Source organism: Geospiza fortis, unplaced genomic scaffold (assembly GCF_000277835.1).
Source record: "Geospiza fortis unplaced genomic scaffold, GeoFor_1.0 scaffold396, whole genome shotgun sequence".
Classification (NCBI taxonomy): domain Eukaryota; kingdom Metazoa; phylum Chordata; class Aves; order Passeriformes; family Thraupidae; genus Geospiza; species Geospiza fortis.
In genome coordinates, this window is record NW_005054345.1 from 4,733,958 (window position 1) to 4,752,774 (window position 18,817).

An 18,817-nucleotide genomic window follows, 5' to 3' on the forward strand; every position below is an offset into this window, starting at 1 on the left:
CAGGCACTTCTATAAAATGTGTTTAAAACACATAATAGTCTAATAGTTTATCCCAGAAATTAAAGAGGAAGAGATTCTGCTCATGCCACAGTAACATGGAGTGAAGTAGGGAGAAAATCAAACCTGGAAGAGCCAGGAGAAGTCACTTCCCTTCGTCTAAGAACTGTACCTGTGCAGCAGCAGCATCACAGATCCCTCCTGCAAAAAGGCTGGAGAAGGGACTTTGTGAAAAGGCACAAAGTGAGAGGACAGGGGGGAATGGCTGTAACCTGGCTGGGGTAGATTTAGGTTGGATTTTGGGAAGAAATTCCTCCCTGGGAGATTGGGCAGGCCCTGGCACAGGGTGCCCAGAGCGGCTGTGGCTGCCCCTGGATCCCTGGAAATGTCCAAGGCCAGGCTGGAGCACCCTGGGACAGTGGAAAGTGTCCCTGCCCATGGCAGGGGGTGGCACTGGATGGGTTTTAAGGTCCCTTCCAACCCAAACCATTCTGTGATTCTGTGATTTGCCTTAAATGGTACCACTGAAGTAATCTGTTACCTGGTTTTGTTTTATAGAGGCCAAAAAACCACAGAGCTAATTCCAGAAAACAAATCAGTTTAAATGGCAGTTGAGGAAAAACTTCAGCAAGGCAGAATGCTGTTAAATACAAAAAACAAATTAATCAGATGTCAACTTCAGAGGCGTTTTAAAGCGAGAGAAAAAGATGCCATACATCATAAGCATTTTGGAAAAACAACTCACTTTATAAGTAGGGAGAATCAGTGTTCATCTTCTCTTCTCCCTGCATTTTATAAAATCTTTTCCAAGTTTTTACACTGAAGCTTTTAGAAGACTGCAGCAACAATGAACAAAAAAAGAAAAAGCAATCTGTTACATTAAAACAGGTATTTTAGTAATGTGAATGTGAAACTATAAACAAGCAGTTTACAGATGTAGAGACCATTAAAAGGGGCTAACTAAGTGTGAGCTCATCTATGGATGTGTGGGGACCATAAACTCCAACTGCATCCTCTGATAATCCACACAAAATGAGATTTCCAAAGGACAGGATGTCAGTGTGTCCCAGATGAGCCTCCTCTGCTCCCATGCAGGGATCTGCTGGGGAGCAAGGAACCAGAGAAATGATAAAAAACAGTTGGCATGGTGTTGAGGGTGTTTTTTTAATGGGCAGAACCAACACCAAGGAAGAGTTTGCCCACCCTGGTTTGGTGTGTAACGTGGTGTTTTGTTTGCTGTGTTGTGCAGAAGTGAAGATGCAGTCAACCAGATGGCTGTCACTCCCTTCCCACTGCCTTCAGGCTCCCACTCTGCCATTGAGGTAAGGTTTGTGGGCTGTTGTTTTTAATTAGAGACAGCTAAATTGGATAGATTAATCATAATTAGCAGCTCCTGATAAGTTTGAGCACCTTGTGTAATTAAACCCGAGGTCGTAAAAATGCGTTGGGTAGAGACTTGGCCTAATAGGCTTATTTTGCCCTGTCTCTTTTTTATTGATCTGGTTGTTCCTGACAGACCTGCGTGGCATTAACAGCAGCTCTTAAACAGGGCACTGCTGTACAGGAGGAAGAGGAGGCTCCAAACTAAAATCTTGCCAAATTTAAGCCTTGTCCTGCTCCTCTTTCAGCTGGTTGTGCTGAGGCAGTTCTGCCTGGAGTAATCCTAAATGCAAAAACAATCTCAGTGTGGTGATGTTGCCAGTGTTTTCTATGATTTTTGTTGCTCCCTCAGCCCCGGTGCAGGCTGATTGCTCCCCTGTGCACCAGGAATCCCTGCAGCCACCACACTCGTTATCATTTTGACATCTCAATGCGGTGTAACTAAATTTTCCAGATAAACTACACGGTTAGCCTCGCTGCTGCTTTTTAATTCTATTTCTATCTGAGCTAATAAAGCAAAAGATGTTTTGTAATTCAATTGGGGTTTGGTCTTGCCTCAATAAATCCGTGTGCATTGAACTCCTGGTATTTCCATGAGCGTGGCTGGGATCCCTCAGCAGGGGCCACGGGAGGTAAGGCTGGATGCATCCATCTCCTGTTTGCCCTCTTGCTGTTGTTTTCCAGATTCTCTTACCTCTGGTGGCTGCTCCTTGCAGGCCTGGTGCTGCACAGAGCAAGAACTGCTCATGTTTTGTTTGGATCTCAGTCATTTGGGGACAAAGCTTTGGCTTTTCCTTCACTCCCCCACACCAGCAGCACAGCCCAGGTGCAGCTGGTGCTTTATAAATTACTCAACAATTCACAGAGTTCATTTTATCTTTAATACCTGCATTTGTTCCCAGCTTTGTTTAATACTTGTGCCTTCAGGAGGAAGCACAAAGCTTTGTTTAGGCACATTCTGGTCAACTTAGACTCTACCCAAGTGTGTCTCTGTTTGCCTTTAGAAGTAGATGCTTGTGGGTTGAGTTTCATGCATTAATGGCAAGTTCTGACTATTTACATTATGTTTGTTTTATAAGTAAATACAGGTTTTTACTTCTAGCTGGTATCTTTTTATTATATAAAATCAACATGACCAAATATGGTGATGTTATACAGAAGTTTACATTGCTTTCTTTGGCAGCTCTTCCTCTCTTTAAATAAAGAAAAAAATAGCCTTATATCTTGAAATGATATCTTCAAATATCTTTGAAATACCACATAAATATTTAACATTGTGTCTTACATGCACCCTACATGTAACTTGTCAGATCACATTAAACAGCCTGGCTGTGGAATGGAATATCAGGGTGCCATAGTTACCATGGATTACTGTGTTAGTTTTCTTCAGCTCATCCCTTGATCTTTACCTTATCTCTTTATCTGCAGCTTATCTCTTTGTCTGTGTTACATGAGAAGTGATAAACAGTAAATGCACCTTAAATCAGGGTCTTGTGTTGTGCTGTGATACTGTGGGCAAGCCACCAGAAACAGAGTCTATTAAATATTAATTGCTGTAAAGTATGTTTTTAGAAGTTTCAGTCACCAGAAAGGCACAGAATGAGGTATTTTTTTGCAACAGTGAACAGAGGTGCTTTGTCCTCCCAAGTGGTGGCCGAGACATTTGAGTTTACACTTACTTAAATGTAAAATGCCTAATGAAAATTCAGAAATAGTTTTGTTTCTAGGCCTAAAGAGTCCAAGGGAGGCCACAGAGCTGCTGCAGGGCTGGAGCCAGGCTGGGAGAGCTGGGGAGGAGAAGGCTCCAGGCAGAGCTCAGAGCCCCTGCCAGGGCCTGAAGGGGCTCCAGGAGAGCTGGAGAGGGACTGGGGACAAGGGATGGAGGGACAGCACACAGGGAATGGCTCCCACTGCCAGAGGGCAGGGATATTGGGAATTCCTGGCTGGTCTGGAATTCCCAGAGCAGCTGTGGCTGCCCCTGGATCCCTGGCAGTGCCCAAGGCCAGGCTGGACACCCTGGGACAGTGGGAGGTGTCCCTGCCATGGCAGGGGTGGCCCTGGATGGGCTTTAAGGTCCCTTCCCACCCAAACCATTCCATGATTTTCCCAAGCTGCTCAGAAGGAAACTGGGACTCCTTTAACGTGCTGAGCATGGGGCAGAGGTGTGGAGAAAAGCTCTTCATACCAAGTCCACAGCTTTCACAGCTGGCAGGGATTAGTCTGGCCTTTGGAGCTAACCCTAAGGGCAGTTGTGGGAATATTTTGTGGTGTTTTTTGTCAGCCAAGCGGGACCAAGGTCTGCCTTCCCAGAGTTACATCCATCATTCATCCCCTGACACTGGGAGGTTTTAATTGTGGATCTTTCTACTTTGTCATGCTGCCCCTTGTCTAAAAGATACAACAGAAAAGGGGAAAACTGTCTAATTTTTCTGTTTAGCTGTTCTGGGGCCCAGAGCTCTGTTTTAAAGCTGTTGTCAATCCTTTCTCCAGGACCACTCTGGCACCGAACCTGCAGGAGGTGAGGAAGACCCAAGTTTGGAAGTTGTCATGAAAAGCTTGACTGATGAGGAGTCCAGCAAAGCTGTGAGTGACTTGAGGCAATATTTAATGTTGATTAGAGTTCAGAATGTGGAGGCTCACTGGGCTTGGTTGGTTCTCTCTGCCTTTTTATTGGAGTGTTGCAGCACTTTTGTCAAATAATCTCCAGTACATGTAAAAGCAGAATCAAACTCAGCTTTATGTACCCAGCCTGTTTTCATGAACTGAGCACTCAGTAAAACTTGTTAAAATACCAAGATAAGAGTTTCCATGTAGCATTTGGGCCCTCTCTTGGGGGGGTTCTTGGTGAGTGAGGGGATTGTGTTTCCACTCCTGCCATCCATGTGTGACAAACTTTAGAAAAAGCCTGGTCTGTAAATCATATTCTCATTTATATTCATAGCTTCATAAATTCTAAGGCTAAGATGTCTATTATCATAATCTCGTCTTGCCTCCTGAATAGCACAGCTCTAGAGCTGCTCTCAGTGATTTCTGCATTAAGGCCATAACTTGTGCTTTAATGTGGTTCTGTCAGTGTGCACTGTAATAAATACTGAACTTCTCATTGGCACAGATGGGGGTTTTTGTTGTTTGATAGGTCAGGATCATGCATTATCAGGAATCTGAAAGTCCTTCAGGGTGCAGCTCTGATTTCTTCTTTTTGGACACTGTGTTAAAGATTTAAAATGAGAAACAGTAAACATGAGTAAGCTGGGGGTACCTCAGGATTTGCTGAGAGAGTTTTTGCTGCCTGCTCCAGTTTCAAGGAGTGCAGGACTTGCTGTGTGTCCTCAGCTAAGGAAACTTGGCATTTCTGGATATTTTTCCTCTTAGATGTCTTCTTCCTGCTCCATCATGTCTCTTGCAAGGAGTGTCTTGGGGTTTGCAGATATAAATTGAATGTACATAATGCTCTGCAGCTAGTAAGTGTTTAATTAATGAGTCTGCAAATTCCAGGAGTTAGGAAGTGTTATGTGCTATTCAGGCATCAGAATTAATCAGCCATGGATTGATTTATGTCCCTAATGGACCACTAAAAGGTTGAGTTGTTTCTGTTTGGTAGCCCAGTGCAGATTCCTCTGATGGGCTGGAATATGAAGGAATCAGGTTTTCCCTGGATGTATTTGCAGGTGTCACTCACCTGGTTTTATTGGAATTCTTGCTCAACTTGGCAAGAAATTGTAGAGAGATTGCAAGGTAATAGGAGAAATTGCTCAAAGACTGAAGCAGATAAAAACACCCAAAATATGTTACTCAAAAGTGAACTTTTGGTGTGGGCCACGGTGCTGTGCAGCTCTTTGAGTGGTGTTAGAGGAGGGCTGAATTTAATGGGAGAAAGAAATGGCAGCAGTCCAAGCTAGGTGTGGAGGGAAGATGCCTCTGGAACGACAGGAAACCCAAAATATATTGGCAGCAAGAAAGAAGGGAACTGTGGAGCCAGAGGGCACAGGCTGAAAGGTAAAAAGAAAGAAAAAGAGTTGTCCCAAACAGCAATGGCAGAGAGGTAAGAGAAGGCAAAGGCCTGCACTTAGAAAAGTGTTGGAATTCCTGCAGACCCAACTGCTCTTTCCACAATGCCTTTAGTTGGGCCAGCCCTTGGTTTAGAGGAATTAATGGATGAAAAATAATGGCAGAAGCCAGTTTAATAATTTCAGGGTGTTCTTACCATCAGGGTTTTAAAACTGCATGGGGAATATTTCTGAGTGGGTCTGAGTTTTGAGAGTGTGCTGATGGTTCTGGCCCAAAGGGGAGAGGGTTTTTTATCAACTGGCTTTAAGACTTTGACTCTGCAGTGCAGCACAACAGAAATTGGTGTTTTTGGGAAGGGGGATCTGTCTTGCAGTCTTCTAGTGAAGCAAAAGAAAACAGTGTCTTGTTTTTCCCAGCATGGTGCTGCTACCAGAGCCTCAGTGCTACTTCACCATTGTTACTGAATTTGTCAGAAACATGTCAGGAGAAATCAGGAATGTGAAAGTCAACAAGTAAGATCAAGTTCACTGAGTAAATAAAAAGTATGTGCTTATCAGCAGAGATCTTCCACAAGCATGTACAGCTCAAAGCATGGGCAGGATGTCTCACCAAGTGACAGCTGTAATAAAAGGAAAGTTAAAAAATTCACATCGTTCTCTGTTCATCTGTTGCTGATAAATTTGTCAGTCTCTCACAACATACTCTTTGTTGTCACTTCATCACTTTAAAAGCTATAAAGTTCTATAATGGACATCATTGTGGGCTTGGATGATAAGAAGGGGGAAGGAAAACAACTTTGTTTCTGAGCTGGAGCCAGTGGAAGTGTTGGGCACAGTCTGTGTGTTTGTTAGCTGGGGTTTAGGTGGCCTCCTGGAAGGTCCTGGGTTGAAAAAAATCTGATTTTCTATAAGGTGTGCTTGGAAAAGAATTGGTGGAGGGGGCTTTGAGATGCTCTTGGAAGATTTAATCTGACAAAGTGAAAATGGCTTGTGAGAATGGATTCATTTGCCTTTAAAGGTTTGAGCTTGGAACAACAATCTGAATCACAACATACAGAAAACAAATCCTTGAAACCCTGGCAAAGAGGAGGGGCTGTGTGAAAGTGCTTTTGGATGGAGCTGAGGGGTTGAATTTGATTAAGCCAGTGGGGCTGCAGGCTTCTGACAAACGCTGAGTGTATTTGGTGCTCATTTTGTTCAGGTTCCTCTCGCACAGTTAAAAGATCAGGGAGATGTGAAGGTGGTGCCTGGTGCTTGCTTGGTGGTGCACGATGAAGCTTCAGATTTTAGTCACATATCACAATGAACAAGGGAAGTATGAAGTAATTATTCATTACTCATTAAAACAATCTCTCAGAAAATGACAGAGCAGTCTTCCATTCCTCCCCTGACACCTCTGATAATACAATGAGATCACCCCTTTATCTTTTTTTCCTGTTATCCTTTTGGATAATAGTTGCAGTTGTAGAGTTACAGCAAGCTTGGAGAAAAATTCAAGGGGGAAAAAAAAAAGATCCTGTGGGGGTTGGAATCTTTTAGCATGATGAAATTCCAACAAACAAGGCCAGCACTTCCAAGCTGAAACAATTCTGTTTACCTTTTTTTAATGTAGAAATTGTCATCTTAATTAGAAATTCTTTCTGAGACACAGAGTAACTTTTGAATGTTTGAAAAAGGTTTGAGGTAATCTCTGGAGGTCGGTACTTAGTTTTCCTGCAAGCTAGGCTGTTGATCAGGGGGTTTTAATATGGGATAAGAAAAATAACTATTGCTTGGATCAAAGTGAAGAGCTAACAAGGGAGGGCACTGTACCTGTCTGGAAACAGTTGTAAAAGTAGGATATAAAATATATTTTTGTGTATTGCAAAGGCAGAGAAATAAATTAGGCTACAAGTGGAGCCAGTGATTGAAGTACCATTGCTGGAGATCTTTTTAATGGGACTGGAGGATGCATTTGAAGCAGTTGCTTTGTTTAGGAGAGCCAGAAAACGAGGGGGAGGAGAGAGCAGATGACTGGGAGCCCCTTCCTGCAGTGGGCACTGAGGGGTCCCTGCACACAGCCTGGGAATTGCTGTCCCAGTCATTCCAGAGCATGTGTGATAATCTCCTCCCCAAAAATCCCTGCTGTGCGCTGCATGCCCTCAGAGCTGAGGGCTGGGATTTTAATAACTCCTGATATTTTAATAACTAACTCCTGATACTCCCTGGGCTCACAGCAGCTTTGCCTCATTTAAGGTTTGGGCTTTGCTTGGTGGTACAAATGGATTTATGGAGAAATCCTGGAATACCGGACTGGTTTGTGTTGGGAGAGACCTTAAATTCCATCCTGTTCCACCCCTGCCATGGCAGGGACACCTTCCCCTGCCCCAGGGGCTCCAGCCTGGCCTTGGACACTGCCAGGGGCAGCCACAGCTGCTCTGGGAATTCCAGCCCAGCCAGGAATTCCTTCCCAATATCCCATCCAACCCCACCCTCAGGAAGCCATTCCCTGTGTCCTGTCCCTCCAAAACATCACTGGATTTCCCTAGAATCATCATCCTGAGTTTTGGAGGGTATTTTATTGAAGCTAATGAGACACTTCCAATACATCTTGTTTTCTTTTTTTTGACTTTTTAGGATGTGAAGTGTAAGGCTGACACACCAGTGGTGGCAGATGAGCAGGAGGCAGAGGAGCAGCTCCCAGAAAACGTATGTGTGTTCAGGAAAATGTGTGTCCAGGAAAATGTGTGTCCAGGAAAATGTGTGTCCCGGAAAATGTGTGTGTCTTCATGTTAACCAGCAAGGGAGCGTTCTGAGGGCTTGCTTTGGTTAAAGACTGAGTGATTCTTGGGGGGAAGGGATTAACTGGGAAGACATTAAAATAATTTTATTGATGGAAATGTAAAAAATGGCTGGCTACTCTGTAAATGTGTGGGAATTGCTTTTCCTCCTGTTGATTTGGAGGATTTGGTGAGCACAATGATCAACAGCTGATGACAGTGACCTCACCACGTCATGGTGGCTGATGACTGATCTCTCTTGCTTCTGCTTTGCCTTTAGGTCCTCAGCCAGATCAAACAGCCCAAATCTTCCACGGCAGCCCCAGGGAGCTGCCAGGAGTCCCCCCTGGAGCCAGCAGCTCCTCACCTTCCTCCAGAGCCAGAAGCCACCAGCCGTGGTAGGAACCAGGCATTTTGCCACAATATCCTGTGTCTTTACTACCCTAACCCAAAATGAGTGTTTTCATTTTGTTTTCCAGATAACTTCTGCTGAAGTTTTGTTTCTTTGAGCATCCAATGGCCTATTCTCAGTCATTTTATAACGTGTTTGTGTTTTTCTCTCCTGTCACGATTTTTGAGAGGAGATGGAGGTTACAATTTTTGGAGGTGTCTTCACTTGTTTTTCTTGACTTGTACATGCAGAGATGATCTTGTTTTTGATTGAAATAGAAGGAAAGGCAATTTGGGACATGCTGTTCATTCCATGGTGCTGGAATATAGCTTTACCTGTCCTGAAAGGAATACCCCTTTCCATCATGATCTGAATTGCAGAGGTGAAAACTGAATTAGATGTCCTCACAGGCTTTTACTGGCAGCATTTATTCCCAGAACTCAAGTCACTCTGGTTTAGAGACTTCAGAAGTGACTCAGAGTGGCCCTCTAGTTCAATTTTATGAAGGTGAAGAGCAACAAAAACAAAAAAGCCAAATTAGCTGTTGTCGCACCATTCCTTTGGTGGTTCTCATTTTCTTGCTGCGCTGTGTGACTGATTTCTTGCCCTTGTGATGTTCTCAGGTGTCTTCCCACCTGCACTGCCTGTGGATCCAGCCACCTGTCCCATAGTTCCAGGGCAGGAGATGACCATAGAGATCTCCAAGGGTCGCTCAGGCCTTGGGCTCAGCATCGTCGGGGGCAAGGACACTCCCCTGGTGAGTTTCTGCTCAAATCATGTTTGCTGCAGACAGAGACAGAGAAAACATGGAAAATAGCAATGCCCTTAATAGGTAATTGCTCTAATAAATTGCTGAAGACAGGGAGGACAAGCCAACTATAAGCTCCAATAGAAAACTTGGCGATTTTGCCTTGTGTCACATCAGGTGGTGCTCCTGTTTAAATTGTTGGTGTTGCAGTAGTTTTTGTGCTGTGGTCAGAGGCTGCAAATGTGTTTTCTTTTATTTAACCATTGTGAATCAGGAGCTGGAATGGCTGGACTAGAAATTAATGTTGCAGAGGTGGAGCTGTCTCAGCAAGGATAACAGCTCTGTCCTGAGAGCAGAAACGCTCAGTAGCTCTTTAAACAAACTGTGATTTATCTGCCTGCCAGCAAAAGCCCTTGCAGAACAGAGGTAAACCAAAGGTAATCTTTTATTGCTTGCTGTGTCTTTTGGCTTAATCTGCCTCCTGGATATGCTGTTTTTTTAAAAAAAAATTATCTTCAGATGAATCAAAATGTATCAGTTCGAGCGTGAGCTCAGCAAATTGGTGATGCTAAAGCCCATAAACCCCTCCCTGCCTCTGCTCTCCTGTCTCCTCTCCACTTCCCATCTGAGAGAGGCTTTGCTGCAGTGTAAGAGAAGCCAGATTGGACTTTTTAAATGTCAAATTCAGTTCTTTCAGTAAACAAGTCTGTGTTGCAGAGGTGTCTGTGCTGGGTTATCCTGAATTCCCTGACACTGAGACTCTTCAGGCACTGGAACTGCTCTGGTACATGCAGGTTTTGCCCGAAATATCACAGTGGTGCATCATTAAGCATCAAAGTGTCAGCAGGTACAGACAGTTGCAATGTAGCAGTCTTCTTCTAGGGTAAAAAAAATAGGAAAAAAATTGAAAGGAAAGAAGTAAGGAAGTCAAAAGGAAAAAGAAAGTTTTCTGCTGCAGAGTGTGGGCTGGATCTTTTACAGCATTAAAGCTGAAATTGGAAAAAATTCAGGTTTTGGTCCCATTTATCCCAGTCTCCAGTTTTGTAGAGCTGGGATGAATTCCTTTGTTTCCCATGGAGATGGAGCTGGGTTAGTTTTCCCTCTTTCCAGCCCCAGAAATGCACAGCTTTGCCCCCAGTCCCCCTTTTTTTTTTGTCAAGCTCCTCAGTGTTGAGTAAATTCAAATAAGTTGCTCGGTGTCAGTCATCTCCCTGCTTTTTCATTTAACTGGAATTTGGAAATAATGCATGGCAGTCTGTCAGGTCCAATATGGTGTGTGTCTTTAATGAGATTTTAATATAAATAAATGAAAATTGTAAATAACTGCTGTACAGAGCAGATGAGAAAAATGCAAAGGGTTTTAGTCTTTAAATGGAGTAAATGGTTTTGGTTAAGTATTATGCTTTCATTAGTTTATTCATTAAAGTGTCCTCCTAGGAGTTGATTTTAAAAGTCTGTGCACTGGAGTGCAGTAACAAACCATGAAGGAAGGGAGGTCCAACTCCCCACTTTTCAGATCCTCAGCTTACAGGACTTACCCAAAATGAGTCCCTGTTTCTCCTCATAATTCTGAATCTGCTCATTGAAAGGCAAGAAATGGTGTTTCATAGGAAACAAGGTGCTTTTGGGAAACCACAGCCTAACCTGGTCCTTTGCCATGTGCACAGACCCTCTCTGGGATTCTCCATCACTTCTTCCTGCTCCAAACCAGCCCCTTCTCCTCCAGCCTGGAGCTCAGGGCCGCAGCTGGTGGGATCCCAGAGTCCTGGAAGAGTTTGGGTTGGGAACCTTAAAGACCCTCCACTTGCACCCCCTGCATGGGCAGGGAACCTCCCATTTTTCTGTGTTTCTGATCTTCTCCAAATTACTTTGATACCCTCCTGTCTTTTATTTCTTTTTTTGGTTTTTTTTGGTTTTTTGTTGCCCTGGAGTCAGAAAACCTTCTGTAAAGAGTTGAAACCGAGTTCACGTGACATAATGAGCAGTAAAAGCAAATACTGCTCAGGGCTGTTGGAAAGTTTCTGTCTCTCTGAGTTTCATGGCTTAGAGAGAAAATGGAACAAAACAGCTCCGTGGGGCTGAGTGATGTGATGGATGTGTCTTGCTCTCTGTCATTTGGTTTTAACTCAGTTACACACAGGGACATCTTTTGTGTTTTAAAAAAGGCAAGATCAGAGGAGTTCATCGCTCCTGGAGGTCTCGTGTGGCAGGAATTTTGTGTCCAGGATTCACTGTTTGGTGCAGTGCAGAGAAATTAGCATGAGCTGTAATTGGCTCCAGCAGAAGTGCCCAGAAACCCCTGAAGGACATGAACCCCAGCTCCTGGGGTCTCAGAAGGAATTTATCAGCATGGGGGAAGCCAGGAATGCTGCTCAGAACACGTAAAGTCTGAAATGGACATGGCAAAGCCTGCAAGGGCCTCACCCACGTTGTACTAAAATGTTCTTAATCTAAAAATGCTGAGCTGAGGGTACTCAACAGCAGCTCACAAGGGATGGGAAAGCTCTCTCAGAATATTTTATATCTTCCTTGAGCACAAGATGTACAGGCCCAGCTTTTGGAATAATAAATCTGGCAGCCAGGGACAGGCCGCTTGGAAATGAAATATGGAGTGCAACTTTTAAGTCATAACCTCAGGAATCTCATCAGGAGTCACCAAGTAGAGACTTGAAAAATACAGCCTGTGAGCAGGGAGGTTAATTTGTTCAGGAGGGTGGAAAGTGATGTCTTAACCCCTGTGAAATGTTTTTTGGTGAGGAGATGTCCGTGCCCTTAAGCTGCAAACCCTTTCAGGGATGTGTTGTGAACCAGGGCTCTGCCTGGGGAGCTGGGAGGATGTGCTTGCAGGAAAGGCATGGCCAGGGAAGGGTTGTCCTTGGGAGCTGTCTTCATGTTGTTGGTCTTCAGGCTGCTCTGGAGCAGCTCTATTTCATTTCCCTCTAAGTGCTGATTTTTTATGAAGTATTTTTTTCTCTTCACTCACTTTCATTTCACCTTCCCACGTACCCCTGAGAGAACACAACACATGGCCTCTGCTTTAAAGCAATTAAAGTGCAGAGTGGAGCTGGCTGAAGCACAGGCCTTTCAGTTTGTGATTTTTATTTTGGTTGTAGTCCAATCAAACTTGTAAAAGTAACCTCAGAGTGAGAATTTAAAACAGGGTGGGGGAAAAAAAAAGAAATGTTTTCAGAAACATCCCCAAAATGAGGTTTGAGGCTCCCCAGGACACCCAGGAGATTTTCATCCTAAATCCTCAGAGAACAGGGCATCAAGTTGTTGTTTTAAATTGTACTCAGATGGGATGAGGGCTTTGTCCAGAGAGGCTCTGGGTGCTGGGCAGGGTTAGATCAGCCTGGCCTAGTGGAAGGTGTCCCATGGCAGGAGATGGAATGAGACGGGCTCTGAGGTCCCTCCCAACCCAAACCAGCCCAGATTCTCTGAAATTATCACCCCAGAGTGGGTGAGTGCTGCCCACTTAACAACTTGCAGTGATTTTCTGTCGTCCAGGATAGTGAATTTTCAGGGATTTGACTCCTGGCAGCACATGGAAGAGGCACTGCTCTAAGGCACAAACAGGGTGGGGGCTCTGCTCTGCTGCCAGCTGAATAATTTAGTGATGGTCGAGTTGATTACTGGTGGTTATTGACTCTGCCTGGGTGATGGAGACACTCAGACATGCCAGAGGGCATGCAGCAGTTTCAAGGCTGGTTTGGGGATGTTCCTCCAGGCAGGGTTGGAGAACCTGGGAGGGAGGAGGGCTCAGGGGCTCAGCTGGGGCTGGAAATCACTTCAGCTAATTGCTGAAGAGGTGTAAGAGAAGATTGCAGGGTCTGTAACTTAGGGCTCTCTGGAGGTGGAGTAGGGGGTGGTCATTATCTCAGCCTTACACAGAAAGGAAGAAAAATATACTTTATGCTGTGTGGTGTTTGTTGTAAACAACATCAAACCTCTTATGCAGGATTTTTTATACTGGCTTGTCTGCTTTGAATGTGGTAAATTTTCTTTTTGTACTTTGGCTTTCAGCTGACTTTAATAAAAAGCATTTTTAAGGCAATTAAGAAACTTTAAGGTATTCCATCTGTAAAATAAAGTGATCCACGAAGCCAGGGAACTGGAACATGAAAAACACCAGAATATTCCTGTGCTCAGCTAACAGGAGCTGGTGAGAGCTGGGGAGCAAAAAGGTTCCCTGATCACCTGGGTTAGCCCAGAGGCTTTTCTGGGAGCTTCCTGAGGTGGGAGGCAGTTTGACAGAAGAATATTTAGATTAATTCTGTCAGTCCAGGTGAGTCATCCCTTGAATAAGCCCCATCTGTTCAGGAAGGGCAAGGGAATAATCAGGAAAACTGTGACTTGAAGCTGCAGCTGTTCAAGCCCCGGTGTTTGCCCCTGGAGCTGAGAGGGATAATTACCCTGTGAGGGCTAATTACCCTGTGAGGGCTCCGTGCTGCCAAAACCAGGCTGTTCCTGCTCCAAAGCCAAGCCTAGAGCTCAGCTTTGCGCTGAGCTTTGTGGGGACCTACCTGAGCACGAGGGCTCTGGGACTCCTGTGTCACTGAGCAGCTCCTCCCTCGGCTGAGCTTTCATCCCACCCTCCCCACTTCGGCTATGTTTAAATCCAGGCAAAAATATCTTTATCAGGCATAGACAGAGCATCTGAGTGATTGCTCAGGCAGACAGGCAGTGCAGCTAGGACTGAGAGCGTTCTGCTGAAATGTGCTCACCTTGTAACTACAAATGAGAAGGGGGATATTGGCCTCTGGGGAGGCCCCAGCAATATGAGGGCTGTAAGATGCTGCTGCTGTTAAATCCCCCACACAGTGCACGGAACAATGGGATGGAAAAGGGGAATGGCAGCCCTGAGTGTTTAATCGTGGTTGGTATCGCAGAGGGAGAGGCAAAAATGCAACCCCTCCTAAAGCCCTGCCCACACTCCTAAGCCAGAAGGCAGTTTTTTAATGGCAGGGTGGTAAATGCAGTTAGCCTGAGATTGTGAGGGATGGCTTTGCCTCCTGCCTGGGTGATGCTGAGGTGGAGCTGGTGGATCCATCATCGTTCCAGGAGGACGCTGGCTCGCGGGAGCATGACAAACCCAAGCTGCTCCGTACATGGCTTGTCACAAAAGGGAATTAGGGCACTAAGTTCTGCAAATCGTGTCTTTGATGGCTCTTTGGCAAGGGTTTAGCTGATGGTAGGGCTTGCTTGCGTAGCAGGGCCTCGCTTGGAGGAGCTGCTGCCTTCCAGGAATGTAAATCAAGCATAAAATTGAGGCTGACAATATCCAAAAGCAGCAGGACCTGTCAGGATGGGCTTCAGGAGGATCCTGCCTGCTGCTGGGTGAAACCCCTGGCTCTTGGCTTCCTGGACCTCATGCATTCTTTATAACCTGTGCTATGCTCTGTACACTGCAAACTCTCTTTTTTTTTTTTTTTTTGGTAACTTAATAAAATAATGAGAGTGAGAGAGTTAAGGCTTTAATATGTCATTCTGTGTTTTATTATTCCCTCTAAAATGAGCATGTATACTTTTTGAAAAACTTTGGTTTGCTTTGGCATGTGATTCACAGGAACATAGCTCTTTCTATCATTCTGACTTAAGTCATATATTTTTACACTAAACATCTTATTACCTTAGTTTTATTATTTCAGAATCAAAGGAGAGCTTGCAAATGTCTATGACTGCAGAGCGAAGGAATGTTAATGAATACTGCCATTGAATTTTCAGGTTTTAACTTTTCTGATCTTAGAGAATATAACTGTAAGCAAAAATATTATGCAAGCTGAATAAAATTTAAATAAATAAGGACCAGATGTAACTATAGGGGCCTATAAAATGTAATACAAATACTATCCACTTCCTTAAAATAAATCTGTATTTTAGTATGAAAAATTATATTCATATTGATATTGTGGATTAATCTTTTTTATGAAAGTTGGCAAGTGAACACCGCCTCTTGCGAGGGCTTGTTCTTAAATGGGAAACAGACCCTTTGCTGTGACCTTGAGCAGGGCAGTCTCTGGGTCTCGTGCAACGTGGAGCATTTCTGCATTAACACAGTCGTAGATTTTTACATTCTGCAGCCTGTTTTACTGCAGTGGTGTTTGCCTGAGGATTTGGGGTGCCTGCTAATGGTTTGTGCTCGCCAGCAATGGCAAAACCCCGCGGTGCCAGAAGGAGGAATTTGCGCGAGATAAACCCCTCTGAGGTGTCAGGTGCTTTGCTTGGGCTTGACCTTCACCCTCCCTTGCTGGAAAGTTATCTTGGAGATTCCATTTGGAGCTGCAAATGGAAGATCAGAGATCATAACATTGCTGTTGTCATTTCCTCTGCCTGCGAGTGACCAGCAGCTGAGTTTATTTGAACTACTGAGAGGCTCCTGCATGGGGTTAATTCTCCAGTGAAACTCACTGTGCAACCAGTTGATTTCTGCTTTTATCTGGGAACCAGGCTGTAAAAAATGAAATTTTTACAATTTGACTACTCTGGACAAAGTATTGAAGAAGTTGAGAAGGAAATAACCAACAGGATTGTGCTTGCCCTGGGAAAGAGATAAATCCCTGATCCTGCGCTCAGCAAAACCCCTTGCAGTGTTATTACCCTTAATAATGCTAATTTAGTGTAACATTTGTAGCTGTGTAGGAAATCAGTTGGAAATGTGTCATGTTAGCTTGGGAAAACGCAACTTGTCAACTAAATCAGAAAAACATCTTTTCCAGAGCGTGGTTTTATCTGTAGTTTAATTTTTGTCACCTCAGGAGAAGTGCAGGAAGCTCCATTCCCTGCACCAAATGTGTGGTTATGGTTGGTGTAGGGTTCATTCCCAGGGGTTCTGTGCTGGTTATTGCAGTCCTCAGTGGGGAGTGGTTCACTTTCCTTCTGTCAGGTGCCTTTGGTCCTGCCCAGGTCATGGCTGGAGCTCAGGGACTGAAGCAGCTCCACAAAGACAAGCCCAAAGTTCAGCTCAGTTCAAGCAGCAGGACTTGGAGGTGTTCAGGGCTCTGCAGGAAATCTCTTTACCACAATCTGGACCTTCTTCCTTGTCAAATCCAGCCAGCACCAGGAATATGGAGATCTCTCTGCTCCACTTCTTTTGAAATCACCCCTTTTGCACCCTGATCCACCTTTATCCACAGGATGCAACTTCATCAAAATACCCTTGGCACTTAATATTTGTGCTTCCTGCATGTCTTGTGCCCTGTTCCTCCCTCACCCTCCATGCCCAGCATTCCCAGTAGCAGCCTGGGGCCTGATTTTCAGTGGCTTTCCTGTTGAAAGCTGCTTCTTGTCCTGCTCAAGAGCAGCTGCACAGTAGAAAAGAAACGCAGGACAGACTGGCTCAGGAGCTGTAAACTTGCAGGAAACATGTGAGCAGCCCAAGCCTAAAGCCAGCAGCTTGTGAGGCTTTCTCACCATGGTTTATGTTCCTGCAGGCTTTTAAGGATCACTTGGTCAGTGATTTTCCTGAGCAGGATGCTGACTTCACCACCTTCCTCCCAAAAGGCTCAGTGCTCTGTGGTCCTTGCCTGGGGTCTCTGCCATACCAGTTCTTGACATTTAAGATACAAAGATTAAGCTGTCAGTCTGGCTGAATTTAATTCTCAGAGTTAACATGTCTGTCTGTGCCCTTTGCTGAGGGCTGAGTGTGATATTCTTCCCCTCACGGGTCTCTGCATCGTTACAAATCAAGCAGAAAAATATCCTCAGCCTGGGGGAGCAGTTGAGATCCATCTCCCTGGGAGTTCAGGGTTCTTCCCCTCCTCAGATGAAGGGCAGTGCAGTGCAGACCATGCTGTGCACGTGGTGCCAGCTTTATTGTCCAGAGGTGGGTGCTCATTTCTGTCAGGCCCCTTGCCCTCACTGTTTATTGTTCACTCTGCACCAGCTTCGCTCTTGGAGGTGTTGACCAAGAGGCTCCATGAACTTCTCCTGCTTCTCTGCCTTCACTTCCACAGCCAAACTCTCACTTTCTCCCTCCTGTGCCTTCCCCTTGCCCCTCAGCTGTGCAGGCACAGTGATGTTCTCAGTCACAGCAATGCTCTGCTGCTGAGGGCTGAGCCTGTCCCACTGCTCCAGCCTGAACCCTACTAAATACCTTCTCTTTGTTGACCATTCCTGCTTATTACCAGGTTTGGGGCACATCATACCCCAACCAGCTGTGCTTTTGCAATATTTGGGAAATATTTGCAATATTTCTGATTCCTGCTTCTTACCAGGTTTGGGGCACATCATACCCCAACCAGCTGTGCTTTTGCAATATTTGGGAAATATTTGCAATATTTCTGGCTTGCAGGTGATTTTTGTGGCCATGCAGTGCTCTGTCAGTGCATCCAGCTTCATTTCCTTGGGCTGCAGGCCCTTCAGCACCAACATTTTCGAGCCTGGGATGGTAATCTCAGCAGGAGCAGGGAAATTCCCTTCACATCTGTGGGTTTTTCAGTGTTTTCATGGTTGGACAGTCTCAGTTTACACCTGTCAGGGTGGACTTTGTTTAGCATGGAGGAGCAGACTTTGCATGGCCCGGCTCATATTCCGCATCCTTCTGTCCCGGGCAAGAGCTGCTCAGCTCTGCATTAATTCCCCATTTGTGTAATGCTCCCAGACTGTGCTCTGTCAAAATATACAAAGATTAAAGCCGCAGTTTGTTGAATGGATTTGTAAACTTTATGAAGTATGTGCTTTCAGCAGCTGGGTATCTTTTTTTAAACAAGTGTGTTCTTGATACGGGAGTGTTTTTATTTCCCCTCCTGCACGAAGGGTTTTTGTGACTCTGCCAAGCTCCACCATGGAGAGCCATAATCTGTATGAAACTGGTGGTGAAAGGAGGTGGGGAGGGATGGGGAAATCTGTGCAGAGCCACCATGAATTCACAGCCTCTAGCTGAACACTGACACCACTTTCTCTTCATCCCTCTTGATTGATTGATTTTGAACTACATAGGCTTTGGTATCAAGCACACATTTAATTTGAACAGGAGCTGCAGATGTCCAGAAACCCAAAAGCTATCCTTTAAATAAATGTATTGTTTTAGTCATAATAGATTCTGGTTTTTTTTCTGAGGGACTGAGAGGGGTGTTCCAGCTTCAATCCATGCCTGTTGATAGAGTCATTGCAGCTTGGTTAGATGGCTGGAGTATGACATCTCATCACTGCATAAACTCTATTGAAATATTGATATGATGTAAAATGTTCACTAGCATCAGTAGTTTGGTTTTAGTGATTTGTCATGGATGATCAAAACTAACAGAGTGTTATCCAGATCCCACTAGATCCAGTGGGAAAAAAATTACTTCTGGGTTAAGTGCTTTGAGCTGATCCCAGGAGTATCAGAGGAAAGAGATGTTTGCCATGCTTCATAAGCTAAGGAAAACTAAAACTGACATTTATGCCTATGGACTATGTAGACATCTTTACAGTGCATCATGGACACGTTGCTCTGTTCTGTTTTTAATCGATTTGATAAGCCTGGTTCAGCTACACTACTTTAAAAAAAAACCCTGCTTAAGAAAAACAGTGTTTTGGCAGATCAACGAGATGT

The 18,817-nt window shown here is 44.7% G+C and overlaps 1 protein-coding gene across 1 annotated transcript in view; it reads left to right on the top strand.

Moving 5' to 3' along the window:
* The window catches only part of PATJ (PATJ crumbs cell polarity complex component), a 130,677-nt gene that overhangs the window by 91,715 nt on the left and 20,145 nt on the right, over positions 1-18,817 (top strand). The window contains exons 29-33 of the mRNA XM_014307834.2: positions 1,247-1,319; positions 3,868-3,960; positions 8,001-8,072; positions 8,424-8,541; positions 9,158-9,291. Of these exons, the coding sequence (XP_014163309.1) occupies positions 1,247-1,319; positions 3,868-3,960; positions 8,001-8,072; positions 8,424-8,541; positions 9,158-9,291 (490 nt within the window). The remainder of the gene's footprint in view (positions 1-1,246; positions 1,320-3,867; positions 3,961-8,000; positions 8,073-8,423; positions 8,542-9,157; positions 9,292-18,817) is intronic.